We start from the raw sequence: 22,696 nt of genomic DNA on the forward strand, positions 1-22,696 counted from the left end.
TAACACGCCATGATATTATTAAATGTCCTAAAAGGTTACATCACAGTATGCGCAATGAACATTTTCCGAAAAGGTCATATTATAAAAACAATTGAAAAAATATACATGTAAAAAGTTAATTTCAATATAGAGAATCCATACATTCCGGTAAGTTATTATCAGTATTAAGAGTAAAATGTCACTAAAAAATGGCAGTTTTTCTAAAACATATAGTGTATTGTTGAAAAAAGAATATGAGAAGTATTGTGTTGAAAAAGTTTTTTTAAAACATAGTAGAGAACACTAATGAATGAAATAAATGATGTGTATGCCCTACAAAGTTAGGGTAGATTACGTGAAAAAAAGCAGTTGACTGCCATGAAAATATATTGGAATAGCATTTTATAAAATGTCTTTAAAAAAATGAGGAAAAGTTTAGCATAGTTATATATAATTTGTCAGAATTTAAGTCATAGTATATTTGCAGGTAAGTAGATAATACATTAGATTTCCTAAAATAATAGTAACAAAAAAAGTCTTGTTTTTCTTAAAATTATTATAAAGGCACCCTTCAGTTTGCAATGAAATGTGTGACGAACGTGTAGAATAAATCATATGAATTAGGGTGGGTACAGTTTGATTTTCTTATACAAACTTCCCTTTGTGGCAAACGGTGTTTGACCCCCACCCCTTTGATCACCCCCCAGCTTTTATAACCACGGCCGGACCAAAAATATAAACTGATCTGATTATCAGAGGTTTGCTCCAAAACACGTACGCTAATAATAAAAGAATCGACTAAAGTCGACTAAACTTCAATTAGGAGTGAAATTGTGAAAAGTTGGAGAGGAAATGAAGACGCTGGAGAGATCTTAACGCTGATTGGCCGAGACTCGACACAAATGTTTTTCCGTTTCTTCTCTCTTCCCAATCTCACTTTTAAACACTTTCCGGCCACTTGTGAGGCCAAAGTGAACGAAGAAGCTTCACAGCGTGACAAAACGTCAAGGCATCGTACGTAGTACAAGCTGAACCCTTTGGCCACTGTTTGGCCAGCGGAATAGCCTCTGGGGACAAGGAGCGGGTCTGCAGCGAGACGCAGGTGGTGTCTGACTACGGTTCGTCGTGACCAGAGAGCAGAGAGGCTGCACGTTAGTACATCACAGCATTAGTGTTAAAAAAAAAAAAGCGCCAAGTTCAACACTGACCATAAATCATTTTGCAAAAATGCGTTTTCCGGGCTTTTGTGGGCACTCCCTTCTGCCCAATGTGAGGAAACTTCCTTTAGGCATAGCCAAGATATCGCGTTCAGATTGGATTACATTCTTTATTTAACTGAAAAGGTCCCTTTTTTCTGCAGGAACTTCATTCACAGGAATGAGGCAGGTGTAAAGTCACTTGTGACCAAAAGCAGTTTTTCCATTTGTTCCAAATTGGAAGAAATTCAGGCGTTTCTCAGGACCCACGTTCCCAAAGACGGGACGGCTTGTATAGACAAACAATAAGAAGTATGTGCACGAGGAAAAACAAAGATGAAAGAAAAAAGCCTAGAGAAATATAATGTCAACAGTTAAACAAATTTTATTATATACACAATATAAGAGTCACTTTGTCAGACTAATAACTGCTTTGGGTTTACCAAGAACAATGATGCAAGTCCCAGTTGCATAAAAATATGACAACCGTGGTTACATGTTGATGACCCTCGACAACTTCTGGACTCTGTTCAGCAGCAAGTCGCCCTTCTTGATGGTTTCTTGGTACTGCCAGTTTTTGCTGTCAGGTCTGAAAAGAAGGAACAAAACATGTTTTGGAGTTCTGTGTGTAAATAGAAGCATTTTTGAAAGTACTTTGGTTCAGAGAATGGCAACAATACCTATTAGTTTCCACAATCTCGTTCACTTTATCAATCTTGCAGTGGAGACGTCCAGCAGCTATGAATCGGGAGAGTTCCCTGAGGAAGAGGAGGAAATTTAGCAAAATATAAAAAAAAAAGAATGAAAGTTTGGACATTGCATTGGCATCTGATAAGGTACAAAAAGCTGAGCTCAAATCCGATCTCAGGGAAATGTGGACAGCATGTGTGCATATTTGATCAAAAGCAGGTGTCTCACTGTCAAGTGTAGACACATCTAATCTGCCCCATCTGATCACAAATGTCAAATTTGGAATTAAGTCTATGCCGATATATATATATATACAAATTTGGGACAAATTATGCAATTGTGGGTAAAATAAGACATTCATAAATAATTTCTCCCATGGATGAGGCGTAGGAACATGGTTTAAAGGCACTTACTGGTCAATGAACTCTGTGCTGACACCGAAGGCCTCGGCCATGTAGCCCAGGGTGAGGGAGCGGTAGGACTCTAGCAGCTGGCTGTAGGCTTGGATCCTCATCTCCCTCACATAGTAACGGTAGTGTGGCGCAAAGAGCCAGTCCTTCTTCATCTCCTGTTCCACCGTGGCTGTGGCACAGAGAGAACAAGGTTTTTATTCAAAAGTCAAAGTGACCAAAGGGAAAATACAGCGAAATGCCAGATACACATAATGCTTGTGACTAAAGTGCAATTGTGACAGGAATTAAATATTGGAAAAAATTAAAGAAGACAGGAAATAAAAGCTAAATGACCAGCATGTGACTAGCTAATGCATTAGTTTCTTAGGGAAAAAGAAAATGCTTCCTCACCCAGAGATTGGAAGAAGACAGAGTAACGGCACTCGTAGAGGGAGAAGAGATACTGGCGAACGGTAGGTAGACTGTGCAGCACCTCCAAAATCTCTGCTCCCTTTATTACCTGAAGAGGAAGACATTTCATTGCAGCCATAATGCCAATCTAACCACGTGTCTGGAGACAGTTAACGCCAGCACCATAACCCCGTCTCCTACCTTCTCACGGAGGTCCGGCCTTTTGAGGGCAATCATGCACACATAAACAGTGTAGGTGACGAATGTCTTGTAGTCCATGAGCTCGTAGGAGGTGAAGGTGGAGACCGTGTCGAGGAAGAGCTCAGCAGCTTGCTTGAAGTCCCTGATGGCCACACAGTACAGTCCCTGGTAGACCTTCAGACGATTCCTCCTGTCCCAGTCGCCCCCCTCCTCAATAAGGCTGTATAGAAAACAGGTGCAGAGAGAAAGAGATGAGCACTTAAACAATGACAGAAGCTGGTGGTGGAGATGTAATGTGCGTGTATATATATATATATTAGTGCTGTAAAATGATTAAAATATTTAATCAGGATAAATCGCATTTATGTCAGTTAACTCAAAATTAATCGCCCATTTGTATCTATTGTAAATGTCCCTTTATTTTTTTATGTATTTTCTTTTTATTTTAATGCTCTTATCAACATGGTGGATTGCCTTGATTTATGCAAATGTTTTATTTTACTGAAAAACATTATTGCCAAACCGTGCGGTATAGAATTATAAAGTGCACATTTCAGATGAACAGACTCTGCCTCTGGTGCAGTTAAACAGCTTAATATTTTCTTTTTTCAAGTTTGCTGTGAAAAAGCAAAGCAGTCAGGCCTCTTATTTCAGAAACAATGAACCGTAACAGTTAGGTTACCAATAAAAAGTAAGCTACTACTTCTTTGCTTTCAGCAGCTACTCAAACAGACAAGCATGTTGACATTTTCAGACAAGAGTCGTCCAACCCCCCCCCCCCCCCCCCCAAGAAAACGTTTCTCTATAAAAAAAAATGACGTCATTGAAATGGGTTTGAGTTAACGTCGTTAACAGCCCGTTTAACTGACAGCATTAATATATATATATATATACACGTCTGAAAATATCAGAGCCTTTGCCTCTTGGCTTTTTCCGAGTTGCGTGTGATGAGGTCGCTGTCCATGTAGAAAAGTCCAATCCTCAGCAGGTAGAATACGATGTCTAGTCTGTGTCCCAAAGCCACCGTCTTGTCATAGGTCTTTCTGAAGGCTGTTAGGGCACCCTCCTGTGGACACACAATTCAAAAAAGGTATGAAAAGGCATGGAACACTTCATGTAAAACCATCTTACCAAAGATGACAGAAAATATACCAAAGTTAAAGACCATTTTAGAGTGATGCCTAATCGTACCTAATGTTCAGAAACTCTAATTTGATCAAACCTGTTGTTCCCTTTGCCAACTTGTTGCCTAACGTTCGATGCTCAGAAATCAAAACACACAGGCCAACTTTGGTCGTAACTTCCATTACACAATGATATCTGACCTGGTGTCATTGGTCACAAAGTAACAGTGAATAAAAAACACAACAAAACAAACACACAACATAACTGTCAAACTGTGTTTTGAGTCTACTGAGGGGGAAGTTACCTTGTCTCCAATTCTGATCAGATATTCAGCCTTGGCCATCATGGCGTCTCGTATCTCACTCTCTCCCAGGCTCTTCTCTGCATCCTCCAGCACATCATCCAGACGCTTCAGCTCCTCTTCGTTGGCCTTTTTCATTTTACTCTGCAGATCCCCGTCCAGCTGCCACTTCAGATCCTTACACAGACCTTCATAGTAGGGTGCCATATCTGGAGAAAAACAAACAAAACCCCAGGTTTAACCTGTGGACTATAACCGCTTAAAAAACGTCATACAGCGTTACGTTACAGCTCATATTAACCACTAAGTGAGGTTGTTGGATGTTACCACAACACGGATTTAACACGTTAACTAAATAGTGGACAGTAAACAGTCCGTCTCATATCATGCACCGTTAACCGATGTTGACGACTCAACAGATTACACATCATTTGATTTAATTAAATAAAATGTCTAAGGAGTTGGGGCGCAGAGCTCAACAAACAGCCCGTCGTCAGATTGCTTGACGGCTAACGCTAGCCGACGTCCGCTAAAAGCGTTAGCTGGTGAGCTAATTAAGTTCAGATACATGTTTTACATCTACGGAATGGGACAGCTTCTACGAAACAAAGCACAACCCCGCAAAAACCCGAAGTGAAAGCGTTTTTTAATTCAGCATCGTTGTTTAAAGTGAGCAAGCGACTGAAGCAAGCGTTACGCGTCGCATAATGCGGTGAAGTGCTAACTCACTGTTAGCCTTGATAGCGTCCATGAGCTCGGTCTTCACTTTGGCATCCTGTCGGTGACCGTCCATGGTGAGCAGAAACTTGAGCTGTGCTATCCTCAGATCGGGGTTCTTGGGCAGACCCTCCTCCTCCAGGTTTTCTAGTGGCATTTTTAGTTCAAAAAATAGATACAAAGACACGAACGGAAGGCTTTCTTTGTGCAGACAAGAGTGCTCGCGGTTACCGACTAGCCTGAGTTAACGATGACTACGGAAAACACTGGACCGAGTTGTTTCCGCCGGAAGTTCAGTCAACGAGGGACGGAAAGAGCGGAGAATGACATTTAACAACAAAGCTATCATTTACTGCCCCCTGCTGGACATGAGTAAGAAATGTCGTTGTTGTTGTCAACATTTTAACAGGGTTACTCAACATATTTAGAGCTAAGCAAAAAAGCAATTTACTGTTTTGGGGGGATATACAAGTCAGCGTTACACTTCAGAAACAATATCCTTATCATCAAAGTGGCTACCACAGTACTGAATTGAGTTCTCCATCACCGGTGAGATGCTTTTCCTTCATTTTGTTTTCCACCTGCAGTTACCGGTGGCGGCTGATTGTGTGTTTGAAAGTAAAAAGTGAAAAAGAGCGTTCCTTTTTTGTTCAAGCTACAAAATGTACCTTTTCTCTGCAGTACATTCAGAGCTTCATCAACAGCAGCTGGTTCCACAGATACAAAGAGTCTCCCCCCCCCCCACGGACGATCACGATCATCTGGTCCCTCATTGTCTCCATGTATGCTGTCGGGGGACTCTTTGGTGCTTTCAGTGTCAAATTGTGTCAAATCATTTACTGCTCTCAGCTGGACATGAGTGTGGGCACAGGCCCGTCACATGCAGGCCTCTATACCAGGCTGCTGGCTTTGAAAACAACGCGCAATAAATTAAATCACTTAAGAGGTATGTTAACTGATACACCATGTGCTCTGGAAGACGTCATATATTCAATTTGGTAAAACATTGCATGTGCCAAAGCTCTGAGTTAGACATTTGACCTGTTACCAACCTGATAGTTGCTGATGGTTAAATGACATTTCACACTATTGAGAGGAGTTTCTCACACAAGCAAATTACTGCTGATGTGCAACGTGACTGCCTGTGCCTTTATTTCGAGTCACAGAAAATTGACTCTGAAAAGTTAATGATAACCAGCCTAAACCACACTTAAAAGGGTACAGTCAGTTGGTACTTTAAGGACCACGGCAGTGCAGACGGAATGGAAACGTTGCTGCAACAGCTGGTAGGTTTTACCAAATTCTACGGAATCGTTTATACAAAAATATAAATATTCATAAGAATGTAATAAGTAGTAAGTAATGTCATTGTTGTTGTATGTCAAGATTTAACACCTGCTATGTATATAGCATACAAGTATATATATATGTGTGTGTGTAGTAACACCATGCTTCAGCCCTTATAACTTTTATTAATGCTGGAAACAGATATTAAAAAATGTTATTTCAGGCACGCAGGTTGTTTTTAGGTTTGTGTGAGTTCATTGACGGTTCCAAACCAGTTTTAGCTGAGTCATTGATGTGTCAGTTTCTGAATTGTTCTTTTTCATCATTCATTACAAAAAAACTACAGGGTTACTCAACACATTTGGAGCTAAGCAAAATAACAATTTACTGTTTTGGGGTGATATACAAGTCAGCGTTACACTTCAGAAACAATATCCTTATCCATAAACAGGATATATATATATATATATATATATATATACAGGAATCAGGACTCAAGTGGGAAGTGGAATTCTCTAAAAGAGTGATGTTTTAAAGTAACACGATAAGAAGCTCATACAGTTACAAACAGGCTGCTGAAGTGACTCCCATCACACCCGTCTGTGTACTGATTCCTTCTGCTTTGTAGATCCGTGGCAACGCTCTGCTCCTCATCATTGTTTTGGGAATTGGAGGAAGCTTTCAAAGTGGCTACCACAGTACTGAATTGAGTTCTCCATCACCGGTGAGATGCTTTTCCTTCATTTTGTTTTCCACCTGCAGTTACCGGTGGTGGCTGATTGTGTGTTTGAAAGTAAAAAGTAAAAAAAGAGCGCTCCGTTTTTGATCAAGCTACAAGATGTACTTTTTCTCTGCAGTACATTCAGAGCTTCATCAACAGCAGCTGGTTCCACAGATACGAAGAGTCTCCACCCCCACGGACGATCACGATCATCTGGTCCCTCATTGTCTCCATGTATGCTGTCGGGGGACTCTTTGGTGCTTTCAGTGTCAAATGGATCACCGGCACACTGGGAAGGTGAAAAAAAGAGATGCAACAGCAGTATTTAGTCTTGTTGCCTTAAACAGACTTGCAGTGATGTGTTCCTCCATCAGAAAGAAGGCGATGATCTGCACCAGTTCCATTGCCATAGTTGCAGGCGGCATCATGCTGACAAGTAAAGGTGCCAAATCATATGAAATGATTATCGTGGCAAGGACTCTATGTGGCTTCTCCTCAGGTGAGTCACCAGGACATGTTTTACAGAGTACATCATGATTTGTGCCTCTGATTTACACCCTCTCCTGACCTACAGGTTTAGGGATGAGCTCCCATGTAATGTACCTGGCTGAGATCTCCCCAAGGAAGATAAGAGGGACTGTGACTCTGACCTCAGCCATCTTTTTGTCACTCGGGAAAGTGTTGGGGCAGTTCTTTGGACTTAGGTATGAACTTCTTTGTCAATACGTTTAGGAGAAGTCAAGTTTTGATTGATTTGGAGAACAAAGGAGATCTATGCATATTGCCTGTGCAAAGCATTAAAAACATCTTCATGAGGAGAATCCTTTGAAAAGCCACATCGCCTATTCATTATAATGTAAAGAAGATTTTGATGATTTTGAAGAGTCAGACAAACAAGAGATGTTTTGACAGCTGTGCTGAAAAGATCTTCAGTAATATGTTGAAGTGTAAATAAATGCAACATAATCTAATCTTTTGTTTTTTTCAGTGAGCTTCTTGGTCGCCAGGAGCTGTGGAACATCGTCCTCTCGGTCCCTGCACTTTTCTCATTGGTTCAGGTTATAGTGTTGCCTTTTCTCCCGGAGGCTCCCAGATACTTATTCATAGAGAAAGGTTACGAAAAGGCTTGCAAAAAAGGTTTGTATGTTTATCCACAATCCCACAGTAACTAACCAAAAATATAATAATCTGAAGAAAACACTACAGGCCGGTCTCTCTTTTTCTCTTTCTATCCAAAACTCTTGAACGTGCTATCTTTAACAAACTCTCCTCCTCTATCTCCACCGTAAAAACCTCTTTGACCCCCACCAGTCAGGCTTCAAGGCGGGCCATTCCACAGAGACTGCTCTCCTCTGTGTCTCAGAGCAACTCCACACTGCTAGAGCCGCCTCTCTCTCCTCCGTCCTCATCCTCCTGGACCTTTCTGCAGCATTTGACACAGTAAACCACAATATCCTTATTTCCTCCCTCCAGGAACTTTCTGTCACAGGCTCTGCTCTCTCACTTCTCTCATCCTTCCTTGACGGCCGCACCTACCGGGTAACTTGGAGAGGATCTATTTCGGAACCTTATCCTCTTACTACTGGAGTTCCTCAAGGTTACGTCCTGGGTCCCCTCCTCTTCCCTCTCTACACCAACTCTCTCGGCCCAGTCATTTGCTTGCATGGCTTCTCCTACCACAGCCATGCCGATGACACCCAACCAATTCTCTAATTCTCTCCCCTCACTCAGACACTCAGGTGGCAGCACGGAGCTCTCAATGGATGTCCGCTCACCATCTGAAAATCAACCGCTGACAAGACTGAACTACTTCTCTTTCTGGGAAAAGACTCTCCTACCCAGGACCTGACTGTTAACTTTGGCAACTCTGGGTTAACGCCCACTTTGACTGCTAGGAACCTCGGTGGGACACTTGACAGCCAACTCTCCCTGACTCCCAACATCACAGCGACAACAACACCATCCTGTAGGTGCACGCTCTACAACATTAGGAGAATACGACCCCTTCTCACTCAGAAGGCGACGCAGGTACTGATTCAGGCTCTTGTCATCTCCCGCCTTGACTATTGTGACTCTCTCCGGGAGGTGTCCCTGCTGCCGCCATTCGACCTCTGCAGCTCATCCAGAATGCAAAAGCTCGACTCGTCTTTAAACTTCCTAAATTCTCCCACACTACTCCACTCCTCCGCTCTCTTCACTCGTTACCACCGGCTGCCCGCATCCAGTTTCAAAACATTGGTACTTGTGTACCATGCTGTGAATGGATCGTGTCCAGTCTACATCCAGGACATGGTCAAACCCTACATCCCAACCCGCACACTCTGCTCTGAATCTGCCAAGCTGCACAAAAGAATTGTAGCACTTTAATTGTACTTGGGTCTACAGCAACATGTCAATCGGCTTATCAGATGAAATGACACGTCCTTGTTTCTTGTTCTTCTGGGTTTGCATCCTTATACAGAAATGCACTTATTGAAAGCCATGTAACACTAACTTTTTTACTACTCAGTGCATGAAACCATACAGCTGTGTGTATTTATGTGAGCTGAAGAGCACATTTCTCCGCTTCTGTGTCCCCTGTCTCTGCATCCCAGCTCTCCAGAGTTTGTGGGGCGAAGGTGACTACAAACAGGAGATGGACGAGATGTTGATTGAACAGGCTGCCATTGAGGCGGCCCCTCAAAAAAGCACTCTGCAGCTCCTGAGGGACTCCAGTGTCCGATGGCAGCTTCTCACCATGTCCGTCGTCTACTGCGTCAACCAGCTTTCAGGAATTACCGCAGTGAGGATGGGACTTTGATTCATTTTTGCTTGCTCAAAGAATGAAGGTTGCAACTTCTCAGAATCAAATCAATGCTTCTGTATTTCCCAGATCAATATCTTCTCTTTTGACATCTTCAAGAAGGCCGGAATACCAACTGACAAGATCCGTTATGTGACTCTTGGTCTTGGAATATCTCAAATCATCCCCTCCATCTTCTGTGTGAGTGACTCCCTGCGCGTTTCTATCTATCTACCTACCTACATACCTGTCATATATATATATATATATGTATATACTGTACATGTTGTCACTGCTGCTGTTCATACAGCATTTCAAAAACGTCCATCCCAACAAGCTCCTGTAGTGTCTCAGTCAACAGCGGATCCACCTTTGATTGGAGACAACCTAGCAAACATAATCAATGAACATATTCCACATTTACAAAGTGACGTGAGATAGCTGACTGTGATTAAATGATTAGCACATAGATGTATAAACTGTGGATCCTGAGTGTAAACATACAAATCAGAGGCATCAAAGTTGGTTGACATTGTGTCCAGCACAAGGACGTAACATCTTACTCGTACCTTCCCCTCTCCCAGGGGCTGCTGATTGAGAAGAGTGGGAGGAGGCCTTTGTTCTGGGGGGGCTACGGCCTCATGTCCGCCAGCTTGCTGTTGTTCACTGTCATGCTCAATTTGAAGGTAGGTTAAAGGATTTCCAATGTTCTTCACCCCACCATCCTGCAGGCCCCAGATGTTTTGTCGTATCTCACAGGTAGTTTATTGTATCATTCCACAGGGACATTTTATCACGTGCTCCGTCTGTTAATATTTGACACATTATCCAATTAATTGTATTTTTTTTTGTAATATAGTATTTTCTGATGATGGTGATATCAACAACATAACTATTAACATCAGAGAAGAAAGAAGACATTGTGCTGTATACAACATTTTTCTCTTTTAATGTCAAGATATGCAGATTTTAAGGCTTTGAGATTCCTGCCTCAACGGAAAACAGTTTTTAATACTGACGTCATTGAATGAATATTCTTTGTAGCATAATTGACCTGGTCCATAATAATAATGGAAGCAGCACACCACGGACATAGTCCTTATAATACAACAAATTAAATCAAAGTTTACCTCTAATATTTCTCGGATCTCAGAAGACTGTTACTTAAAAATGTCTGCAGGTAAAACTATCTGCACCTAGAGACGACCTTTTCACTTATACCCTGAAATGAGAGGTATTCAGAGATATTTGCACAATACACATTCTTCTTCATGCAGGATCCCAGCTACTGGATTCCATATATCTCCACGAGTTTGATCTTCCTCTTCATCATCTCCTTTTGCGGAGGACCTGGTATGTGTCTCACAGCAGTTTGGTTCACAGAGAAAAGATGTTTGTGTGCAGGGATAATGAAGCGCATGCCCTGAGTTGTGTCTCTGGTTCACCCAGGGGGAGCCTCAAACACTCTCCACAGTGAGATCTTCATCCAGTCCGACCGACTGGCTGCATTTGTACTATTGGGGATGCTACGCTGGTTGCTCTACGCTGTACTGGGCCTATTATTTCCATTCCTTATTGTGAGTACAACAAACATTGCACCGACCGACAAAACAAAAACCCTCAGCACCTCCACGAAACATTCAAACACGAGGTTCTTTCTGATTCTTCATGTTGTGATTTGTCTTTCCCAGGATGCCCTGGACTCATACTGCTTTGTGCTGTTCACCTGTGTGTGCCTGCTGGGTTGTCTTTATACCTTCTTCCTCCTGCCTGAGACAAAAGGAAAGACAATGCTGGAGATCTGTGCTGACTTCAAAGCCATCACCCTCTGTGGGAAATCCTTCTCAGAGGAAAAGCGATTGGAGACTAAGTTGTAAACGCAGGGCAGATACAGTCGACTGTTATCTCAAAGTGTGGCTGTGTGTGACCAAAAGGAAACTGTTCATGGTTGTTGAGTATTTTAATCAGTAAATAAATGAAAGGAAATCCCTGTCGCACTGCAGCTAAATCACTGAGACAAACCTGTAACACAGCACGTTTTATTCATTCAACAGTAAACCCTAATGCCAAAGTATTGAGATTTCTTTCTTCCTGCATGTCATGATACTCAGTATGACTGTTTATTGTGTAAAGAGAAAATGCACACATTTTGCAATTTTGACTCAATACACAAAATAATAAAACAGCAACCAACTTCCATGGAATAACCAAAGGCTACATTTACTTGCTTGACAAATGAACTGATTCCGAACAACCTCAGCTGCTCGTTTGGATTTTAATATATGAAAGACATCCTTACATGGCAGTATTGAAAGATTATTGAAACAAGCTGCTGAAGACCATCAGAGATGTTTTTTTCTTCTTTCCTGACAAGTATTTCTCCAATGAGTCATTGAGGGAATGTAAAGTCATTTTGCATTTGAGTACAGATGAAAAAGCTTTCCCTTAAGCTGAGTTCAAGCAAATTATGCTGAATCTTGATATTTCCGTAATGTTTAATTTAAACTTGCAGAATGAGAGCAAACCAGCTTTAGATAAGTGCAAATCCTGCTGTTGTGTGGGCTACCCACACCTGATCAAAACGGCACCCGCAGCTGCAAAGGGCTTGTCAATAGGAGGTCAGAAGTTTCTTTCCTCCTGGTCTCCAGCAATAAATCATCCCCTGTTCCCTTTGGACTTTTTTGTTCTGCCTTCTGTTCTCGGACCTTAGCAGGGAATTAAGTCAACAGAAAATGACTCACAAAGTGTTTTATTTATTTTCATCTTTTGCAGGGCAATTTGAGCTCAAAGTGGAGGTGGTATTCCGGAGGCATTGTGTTGGTGACCTTATTGTTATTCCTCTCATGCTCACACTGAAGTTTAAATGATTGTAATTTCGCAACAAGTGTAGAACGTTATATGTGTACACGTGAATATATTGTGGTAGCAAAGAGCAAAGTATGTGTTTTGGCTCTTTTTCATCTTTGAAGGAAGAGGAGGTGTTATGCTACAAGTTATATTCTTGCTGGCTTAAGTATGCATTGTGCTAATGTACAGCATTATGCCAGCTTTGCATCCTGCACAGTTTCTTCTTTGAGCCATTCTTTTTCAACATCAGCCTTTGTTTTACGAGTCCTTGAAGGTCTTTTCTTGCTTGTGGGATAAATATCTGGAGGACTAACTCGAGAAACAACCGTAAGCGACCCGTTTTGTCCCTGTATCCGTTTTGTATTTTTTGTGGTTGCAAAATGCACAGATGATGAGCAAATCAAATATGAAGGGTTTATGGTTGATTTAAAAAAATGTCCAGGACGATCACATATATCTATAATCCACAATCTTGAGAAACATCAACCTCAGTTAAATGTAGCGCTAAATGTACCTGTTGTGTCTGGGTCTCAGTGGAACTACTCCACAGCTGCAATGTCTCCATTACACCAGCAGGTGGAGATGTTGAACCACTGCAGGAATTAAGGCTACCTCCATGCAGCTGATGGAAAGTGCATTTACTGGTACTATTGTAACATTTGGCACATTTTCAACTAACTTCGTAGCCTAAGTTGTATATTTTTAAGGAAAACTATTGTTATTATCTTCACATAACATTTTATCAGGTTCTTTGCAGATGCCTCTCTTTTTAAAAAAACATTTAACATTTGTTATTGTCTTTATGCCATTTGAAATGATGTATGTAAAGGATTAATAAAAAAGAGACCATTGACACGGCTCTATCAATGATCTTTAAAAGCATCATCTTTAAAGTCTCTGTTGGTATTTCTCAGGCCTTTTCTATCTTTCACAGAAACTGCAAAAGAAAGTAATGTCCTCCTCCAGTGGTGAACCCATGCATAGCAAAGCAAAGTAAAATTAGGGGCATGATCATTTAGTTTTTTTGCCTTGCATCACTAGCAACACTGCAAATAAGAGAGGAGTGAACAGAGTTGGATATATTACAGATTGAATGAGTCATTGTTTCTTAAGCCTTGGGTTTGTTCATTGGTCTAATTGTATGATCTCTGGTTATGCAACAAAACGGTGCCATTTTCCAGTAAATAGCCTTACACATGCTGCTCTATGTACAGCATGAGAATATGATTATAGAATGAAACTATGCCCGTTAGTGCACCGGTTGCACAAAAATCCACCTGATTAAATCGTCCATTGTGTCTGATGATTATCTACTTTGCCTAAGTGGAAGAGGATGAGTAGCAGATGTCGAAGGAATTAGTTGGTCACAGTGATGCCATTCAGTTGCTTCAGAGAAGGACAACTTTTTGTCCACATTTTAAATCTCTGCAAGTGAAAACTTTCCTAAATCCGGAAATATTAAAACCTAAATCTAGAATTTACCTTAAGACACAGAAAAAAACAGCAAAGGTCACAAAAAATGCCAGTTTGCCATCATTTGAATGATTTGTGTACCGGTAAAGTTGAAATCACAGAACTTGCCTCATTTACAGCTGGCTGGCAGATTGGTCCATCCGTCATCCGTCATACACGCAGAGAGAGGTGAGGGAAGAGGAAGATAAGGAAGAAAAGACAATTAAAGGAATAGATATTTAGTTCATATTATTGAAGGAAACTTAGGAACAAATGGGAATGGTTTCCTGCATTAAATGTTGTAATCGGTGGTGATTCTGTACAGGTGGCACACAGATGGGACCCCTACTGGATCCTGAGCTTGTTAATGAGTCACAGAGAGGAGGGGTGAAGCAGGCTGATATCATGAACCAGACGGAGCCCTTTTGGCAATGCAACATTTTGGATACCCAGCATGCCAGTCTCCACTTATGGCGAGGTGCCCCTCGGGCCGTTGGAGCCAGGGATTAACCCAAACCTGGCAGCATTTCGCCGTGCAATGTGTCAGGCTGAACAAACACTGGAAATGAATTGTTACTATTCCTCTCAGCGTGGCTGGAAGACATCAATCAGGCCTAATGAGGCCCTACAGACATACATACGTAGTGTGAGCTCTAATTAATGGTACGGAGTGTGTTTACTAATTCTTATTTACAGTATTTAATTGCCTTTTAAAAAAACTTCAAGTCAAGTCTATTGAAACACGCTTTCTCTGAAGGGTGAAGCCGAGTGACGCAACACAGTTGAGGCCAGTGGGAGGGCAAAGGTCACGCTTAAGCGTGTGAGCGTTTATTGCGAGATTAGCAGGTTTAGTCAAGGTCTACTAGCCACATAGTGCTTGAGTGCTTAACTAACATTTCTTTTTGCAGACAGTTAGGAGCTGCTTGAATGTACAAAACTGTAAACTGACGGGAGATGATTACACTTTGGTTCTGCTGTGCAGGTCTGCAAAAGCAGCAGTGAATCTCCACGGCGTATTCCTATAGTGTCAGAATATGGGGATTTTACACCAAAGGGAAGCGAAAAAGGCTCCCTAACAATTATAATGAATTCTAAAAAAAGATTTAATTAGCAGTACACTGTAATATCTTTATTTTGGGATGAACTGACTGTTCTGGAGCATTCTTGCCACAGTAATTGAACACACATGATGAGGCAGAAGGAGGGAAGACTGCTGCGAAGGCCTCAGTCAGTCCTGTCACGCGTCTCTTATTCACCACCCCATTGTATGTGTGCGTGTGTGTGTGTGTGTGTGTGCGTTAACACCACATTGGCATTCTTCATTTGTAAATAATTGAATCAGACTATTTTAGTTTGCTCAGAGCGCAGCTGTAATTTGCAGCCGATCTGCTCTTAAGGACCTGTAATGATGGCTTTTAGAGTCTCCTAAAACAACTCAAACGGCTTTAACTCATGACGGCTGTGCATCTGGGCCGTAACACACACAGACTTACGCAGAGACACACAGGCACCTAACATGTGTGGCTGTTAATTAAACTGCTACACATTCTGACTGAATTGGATTTTGATGTACAGACAGTACTACTGGTTGGTCTACAGATGAAAGCTTGTATCTATATTTTCCAATTAGGATTTCTATAACTATAGTACCGTAATAGAGACTCATAATCATATAGTAAATATATGATTCTTTTTCCATGGCTAACACAGTCTTCTTAAACAATATAGCGACCTCACACAATCTAGAAGCATGCTTGGTGAGCAGATATATAGGTAGATTGTTGTGTATAGCCATTTTAGCACCAGTGAACAAGGTTTGTCTGAACCGTAAAGAGGACCTCTGTCCATTTCCACTGCCTCACCTGATTTGCTTGTTGTTTATCCAGTGCAGACACATACCTCGGGGTTAATGAAAGGATGGCTGTCTGTTCTGCAGACACTGCATACTCTGTCCGGCCTTAATAAACCGGAGTGCTTATTCAATGTGATTCAATGGACGATTAACATGGGAGGGAAAAAAAATGTACAAAAGTAAAGTATGCTTCCTCAACTGCTTTACCCAACCCCATGCAGTACAGGGTAGTGACGTTACAAAGCTCATATAAGTAATGACAACAAGGTAAAATAAAAAAACTAAGATAAACACTACTCTACTGGATGCAGAACATTATCTTGTTTGAAAAAACATTTTCTTTTGCGACTGAAAACTACAAAAAAAACTATGAAAACAACAATTCAATTGACTTGTACAAGGTAAACTACAGCTGTGTTTCCATGCAACTGTTGTTTTATTCTGTAAGTAAGACTGCATTTTAGACCTAGCTTCATTACGTGTTAAAAGAAAAAGCAGTAAAAAAAAAAAACTTTTTAAAATGTTGTCCCAGGTCCTGTACGTCCTGAGGGCAGTGTCTCATCCTGAACATTGTACTTGATGATAAACACAACACTGTCTATAGACAGAGCAATGTGGATAAAGTAAAGGACTCCAAACATCACCATTGTGTTACTCGTTCATCGAATAAGGACTAGGCGGGACACCTCATCAAACAGTTGGTTATATTTATTGGAGAGAACCATGTTTTTTTATCATTGATAAAAACCGCCTCACGCTCACCTCTTTGGACCTTTCAGAGCTCATGGATGTAATTCCCTTTTTACAGCTTGGTTGACAGTACGCGTGTCACAACTAGAAGCGTCAATGCAACAGGATTATCTCGCCACCACCACCCGCTACCTTGAATATGACACAGCCCGGGAAGCATATGGCTGCAATCTGCGGCACCCCTTACCGTTGGGCCTTCATTTGCTTTTAATTAAACACATGGAAACACCACATGCTTGGGTAAAGACCTGGAAAGGGACCAATGAGGAAACCATAGTATGGGGTAAGTTAACGATGATGTGAGCTCAAGGGCAATAATATCCACATTAATGAAGTCCAAACTTTGCGTGTGTTTTATTGCATGTCTGCAGAAAGTGATTGCAGTGATACTTGGTAGCTCATGTGAGTAACAGTCTGCAGCTGTAGTTTGAAAACTTGCTAAAAGCAAAGTCCACATATATGCACGGGGCCATCGACCGTTCGATATAATGCATCTCACATGCGAGTGCAGCTGGTTGTCGTATCAAGGCTGACTAAATGAGGACTCTTTACCTCCCCGTCTGGGAGTTATCCGAGTAAACATGAAAACTGGGTCAAACGCCTTGGAGGTTGAGGTTAGGTGAAGTAAACAGACTAATGTGCCAATCATGTCAACAGCATTAGTGCTTGAACCCCTTTAATCAAGCGGCTGGCGTTCACACAGATTGTTCTAAACGTGTGTGTGTGTGTGTGTGTTTGTTTGTTTGGATTATGGGGGCAACAGCAACAGTAATCCTGGGACAACATGGACATCAGTGGCAATCCTAATTACAGCAGGACATTGCTTAACTCTTACAAGATTCCACCTGTTATACTGTATTTGCCAATAGTTCAACGGGAGAGGATGACATGTCATGAGTTTACAACCACGTCAGGGGCTAACTAATTATAAGATTGACTACCGAGCGTGCTCACAATGACAGTACTAACATAATTAATTAGGTATAACCATATTCTACATCAAAATCTTTTTTTCTCACTTTTAAAGTAAAGCGGATGCGGTGGCTTGAATATAGTTTGGATTACCCAATGACGTAATGGCGCTACAATAGAAGGAATAGGATCCAGATAGACATGACAATCCATCCAATAGTTGATATCTTTCAACATGAACTAATGTGGTACTGCCATGGCTATTGCATTAGCATGCCTCGCACACAAGTCATGACCAGATTTCAATAAATAAATCCCTGGACCTTTGTCAGCAGTTTCCAACTTGCATATGCTGATGCAATAAACCAGAACTTTTGTGGCATCTGTTTCTGGGACAATGGAGCGCTGTTTGTTCGAATGTGACGGCACCCATTACCATGCAAGTAGAACAACCCAGTGGAGGGGGATGATCCTTATCCACCTCTTCACCACATTGTCATTCATTTATGCATTAAACAGATGGAGAAGGTGACTGTTACGCACTCTTGTGAACACCAGACACGCGTGTTGTAATTCTCTGGAGAGAAACACAAGCTGTCAATCAAATCACTCACTGAAATACTCCTTTATTCCAAATGTAGGACCAAGTCAGCCAAATAAAACATGCATACGTTGGTTTTGACATATTCTATATCTACATTATAGATATTTATTACATAAATGATTCTATCCATACAAAATATAAAAATATGTGAGGCCTCATTTACAACCATATGTACATGGACTCCCTTAACTTAAGTGAAATTATTAATTCATTTATCTATGTACATACTATGAACTGAATACAATAGCACAGTATATTCTATATCTAAATCACATGTGTGAAAAAGCTAAGCTGTACCAAACAGACCTGTACCTTGCACACTTGTCTGCTGCATGTAAGTGAAGTTAAAAAAACAATTGCACATTGGCTTCTGATAAATGTTGTGACTTGACAGAACTGCGCATGGAACCGTTAGCCTTAACACTCAAGAGATATTCCCGAAACATTAAAAAGAACAAACATGCAAACGCTTTTGCTTTTTCACTGTTAACCAACTGTAATTCATCACGGACTTTCATTACTTGATATTAATAACTCAACAACGCTGAATAAATGGACTGTGGGATTGACTTTTTCGTTCCAGATGGGAGATGTTAAGAGTTCACAGTCTGAACAAAGAGTCATTTCCTCGACCAGAGGACAGGATGTTAGGAGATAATGCAGTTCTTGCTCTTTCTGCGTTTGCGGGTGTGCAATTGCCCGCTGTGGTTGGCTCCTCCAATCCCGTTGTACTTATGGACGAGCTCCTGGTTGCTGAGGTAGCGCAGCTGGACGGGTCGGGGAATCGGCTCACCCAAGAAGTAACCTTCATCCTCTGACTCGGAGGATGAAGAGCAAGTTGAGCACCAGTCATCGTCATCGTAATCGTCCCAGGAGTACTGGTTCAACCCAGTGCGGTGGCTGGCCCCGGGGTTCTGAAGAGTCAGGTCTGAAGTGGTTCTGGGGCACTGCCTGAAGGGTTGGGGCTGGTATCTCCCCCCTCCCCCTCCCCCTCCTCCCCCACCATACTGGTCCCTGACGCTCCTTGGTGGCGGGAAACGATCGTAATCCTCGCGCACGCGGAACTGCGCTCTTTCTTGAGGTCTCGCCCTCCGTTCTGCCACCAAGTTGAGAGCGTTCTCCGAGCGGGATCTCCGGGACCTCCGGGAGCGGTGGTGGTGATGGTGCCGGCGCCTCTGGGCAGTATTTTCTTGAGCATCGATCCGAATGCTTGCTCCCCTTCCACCTCCTCCGCTAACGACACCACCCACCCTGCGCTCACTGATGGGGGGTAGGCGGGCAGCGTTGGCGCTGCTCACCAAACTCACCCTATCCTCCTCCTGAAAAGTGAAGCCGGGTGGTAACTTGGTCACACCTATTCCAGCGCCCACACCAGGGCGGTCGCAGTACTGCACCTGGTACTGGGAGGACCTGGGAGGATTAATTTCCATGTAGGGTTGACTGGCAGTGAGGCTGTGAATAGACTCAGAGCTTTGAAACTGAACTGAGGAGTTTAGGGTGCCCATGTTGCTTTTCTCTGACACGTTCATTCCAGAGTCTTTGCTCAGGTCCGGCATGGAGAAACGAGAAAGGTGCTCCTGCCGCTTCCCTGCTCCATCTGCTGAGTTACCTGCAGGCAAACAGAGTTGGATTTGGTGTCAGAAGCCTGTTCATTCAATGGAATCCCATATCATTTTACACTTTGGTCAAGGTGAAGTTCAGATTACATTTGAGCACACGTTATGATGTACACCACCAACATTACTCACACCACTCATACACAACCTCTCATGTAACGAACCAAAAACCAGGGCATACAGAGGTCTGATGGCTACTATTGTACCCACCTGTTGCATTGGACAGGGCCAGGGACTCCATGGATCCTCTTGGAGTCTGCTCCAGAGGGGTCAGTTGCTCTGTGAAGTTAAGTGCATTGATGGGGTTCCTGCTTCTTGCCACCTGGGTCGCCGCTGGAGGCCCCGGCTCTCTTTCCCTGTCCCTCTGAAAGCCGTGCAAACTGATTGAGCGCTTGTCAGAAGAGAACCCGTTGCGGTGCTGAGAACATTGGGACACCTCCGTGAAGCTCTTTTGGGTCCTCAGTTTCGGGGGATAGTACTCTTCCGGAGCTTGCTGCTGGAACCACATCTCATTCAAAGACTGGCCCTTCATGGCCGAGACGGGTGGCCTCTTCAAACCCCCATCCTCCTTGATCCTGTGATCCTGCAGATGATTTGTCTGGGCCGAGCAGGCGGGGTTATAGGCAGTCCTGACATTGCACTGGCTCAGGAGCTGAAGAGGGGTGGCGTGGGCAGTTGGGTCTGATTGGGACTCATAATTATAGCCGTCCCTTGCTCGCTCTTGGCGCTGCCAGGCAGGGGGCTCACGCGTCAAACTGGGCGTTTGGCTGGAGAGACTCAGAAGATCCATCTGTAAAGACAGTGGGTCCACCTCCCCAGAGAACCTCTCAGTCTGCAGCCCACCTCCTCCGCCGCCGCCGCCACTCTTCCCTGCCTTGGAGCTGCGCTTGGACTCCTTGGTGGACCGAGCGCTCTGGAAGGCTGAATCCGAGGAGTCCGAGCCATTGGGCTCCTCCCCCAGACTGCAGGAGCGCGAGCAGAAGATCTGCCCCTGCTTGGGCAGGAAGGGCCGACCGAGCAGAGAGGATTTACAGCGGGCGCAGCAAAAGCAGCCCTCTGTGGCGTGCCAGTGCTGCCCATCGTAGGTCATCTGGCCTTGGTCAATGCCTACAGGATAGACACAGATGGGTTTATGTAAAATAAGATTACGAGACTCAATTATATATATGAAATATAAATGCAGTTCATATCATAGAGCTTTACATTTGTTATTTAAGATGTTGTTTTATGTGAAAAAAAGGGGCAGTTTACGAGTTACTTGTTGAGAGGGAAAATAGAGCTGAAGGCAGTAACTTATCTTCCTGGGGGTGAACTTGTTATAGAGCTTTCCCAGCATTGTGTAAACACACTGCATCTTGATTATGCCTGCAGTTGTTGCAGGCAGAAAGAAAACCAGCTATTTGCTAATAGCTGCCATCTGGTTACAGCATGCTTTCTGATGGTTTCAATTTATATTTAGTTGGGTTTTTAAGCCAAATACTTTTCTATATCCTGTCCAACAAATAATTACAGAGCAAATTTGTTGAGAGGTATGTGCCAAAATCACACTTGGGCATCCTGTCTGGGGAAACGCACACGCAGAGGTTTAACAGGAGGTGGAAGTGGGCCAAGAAGAAGGTTTCTCTCTGAAAAAAACCCCAAGTTTCTCCTCTTTGTGGATTTGCCTCTCACACTAAAAGGTTCTGTGATATTTTGATTTGTATTTAAGTGACTGGAGAGTGAAAAGTCACTTGATACAGTCGAGCCATGTCGTCAGGGTGGATTCACGCTGCGCGGTACGGACTGTACATATTTCCGTGCTTTGTAAGCTGAGATCTCCGTGCTCCTGTGTAATGTGACCCTGCCTCGTATGCCCGCACATGACATCATTCGGCGTTAAACTGCTTAAACAGATAGTTTACATTCCACTCTGGCCTCTTTTCTGATCTCTTTAAAAATGAAGTAATAAAAATACAAACCAATGAATGATCCACTTAATTGTTCCGTGTAGACACGTATCTACATGTCATTTCTCCTGTGTCCGTTCCTTTGCGTGACACGTTGGTGATTAACGCAGAATGTATTAACAGTGATAGATGCTGGCGACATACCAATATGTTCCCCGCAGGAGTCGCAGTACTCGGCGTAGAGAGACTCGAAGCAGGAGCAGCAGTAGGGCCGTCCCTCCTTCATGATGTAGCGCTGACCCCCCAGCACCGTCTCGCACTCGAAACAACAGAAGTGCTTCATGTGCCAGTGACGCCCCTCTGCCTCCGTGCACTCATCCGCAAGGATGATCTGAGGAATAAGAACGATCGTTCATCACAGGTCCTCGGAGGCAAAACCCCAATGGGGTTAGTACGGCTCGCTAAATGACAGGACAAAAGCTTGGCTCGTCCTCCCTCCCCTTTTCTATGTGCTAAATCATCCTCTGTATCACCTACTTGAAGAGGCTAATGTGTGAGGACTTAAATCAAAGCCAAATCTACATGGTGCATATACTTTTAATTACGCTGCAGTTAAAACACTAGAGTGCTTTTAAAGTACTAACAGCGTCCATGTCCCCATTTGCAGAGTGAAAGACAGCGCTAATGGTTGAGAGATCAGGAAAATGAGAACTGACCCCATTAGATCGGGAAAAACCCTCGCATGTGTTAAACACTAAAGTGTGTTTTGGGAACCCTCTGAGCATCACATGACAGGGGTTTGGCCTCATATAAGCTAGAGTGGCACGTAATAACATTTGATAAATAGCTCTACCGACACTGTCCCACATTATTGGCCCAGTATGTTCAAGTAACGGATTTGTGTGTCCGTTAACACATGATCATCCATGCGCGGACGTGTCTATGCGTGTGTGTGTGTGTGTGCTGAGCATTTAC

At 42.9% G+C, this 22,696-nt stretch overlaps 3 protein-coding genes across 4 annotated transcripts in view; 1 reads left to right on the plus strand and 2 right to left on the minus strand.

The window, feature by feature from the left end:
• Positions 1-1,537: 1,537 nt before the first annotated feature.
• On the minus strand, positions 1,538-5,302 carry psmd6 (proteasome 26S subunit, non-ATPase 6). Its single transcript, XM_037491260.2, has 8 exons — positions 5,025-5,302; positions 4,299-4,504; positions 3,790-3,935; positions 2,870-3,089; positions 2,669-2,777; positions 2,279-2,447; positions 1,856-1,933; positions 1,538-1,764 (listed from the first exon to the last, which is right to left on the minus strand). The coding sequence occupies exons 1-8, from the start codon at positions 5,167-5,169 to the stop codon at positions 1,668-1,670; spliced, it is 1,170 nt and encodes a 389-aa protein (XP_037347157.1). The 5' UTR covers positions 5,170-5,302; the 3' UTR covers positions 1,538-1,667.
• A 972-nt stretch (positions 5,303-6,274) lies between these two features.
• Positions 6,275-11,866, plus strand: slc2a9l1 (solute carrier family 2 member 9, like 1). Its single transcript, XM_062564075.1, has 12 exons — positions 6,275-6,298; positions 6,928-7,023; positions 7,157-7,317; positions 7,395-7,519; positions 7,595-7,724; positions 8,009-8,157; positions 9,615-9,802; positions 9,893-10,003; positions 10,387-10,488; positions 11,080-11,155; positions 11,252-11,379; positions 11,494-11,866. Exons 1-12 carry the CDS (start codon positions 6,275-6,277, stop codon positions 11,677-11,679), a joined length of 1,476 nt encoding a protein of 491 aa, XP_062420059.1. The 3' UTR covers positions 11,680-11,866.
• Positions 11,867-16,677: 4,811 nt separating this feature from the next.
• The window catches only part of prickle2b (prickle homolog 2b), a 68,745-nt gene continuing 62,726 nt past the window's right edge, over positions 16,678-22,696 (minus strand). Inside the window, exons 7-9 of one of the 2 annotated variants that reach the window (XM_037491236.2) lie at positions 21,926-22,112; positions 20,046-20,942; positions 16,678-19,828 (exon numbers count right to left, since the gene is read on the minus strand). In XM_037491236.2, the coding sequence (XP_037347133.2) occupies positions 18,867-19,828; positions 20,046-20,942; positions 21,926-22,112 (2,046 nt within the window). In that variant the 3' untranslated portion in view covers positions 16,678-18,866. The remainder of the gene's footprint in view (positions 19,829-20,045; positions 20,943-21,925; positions 22,113-22,696) is intronic. The other variant, XM_037491237.2, reaches the window with a different exon arrangement.

Source organism: Pungitius pungitius, chromosome 8, assembly GCF_949316345.1.
Source record: "Pungitius pungitius chromosome 8, fPunPun2.1, whole genome shotgun sequence".
Lineage (NCBI taxonomy): Eukaryota > Metazoa > Chordata > Actinopteri > Perciformes > Gasterosteidae > Pungitius > Pungitius pungitius.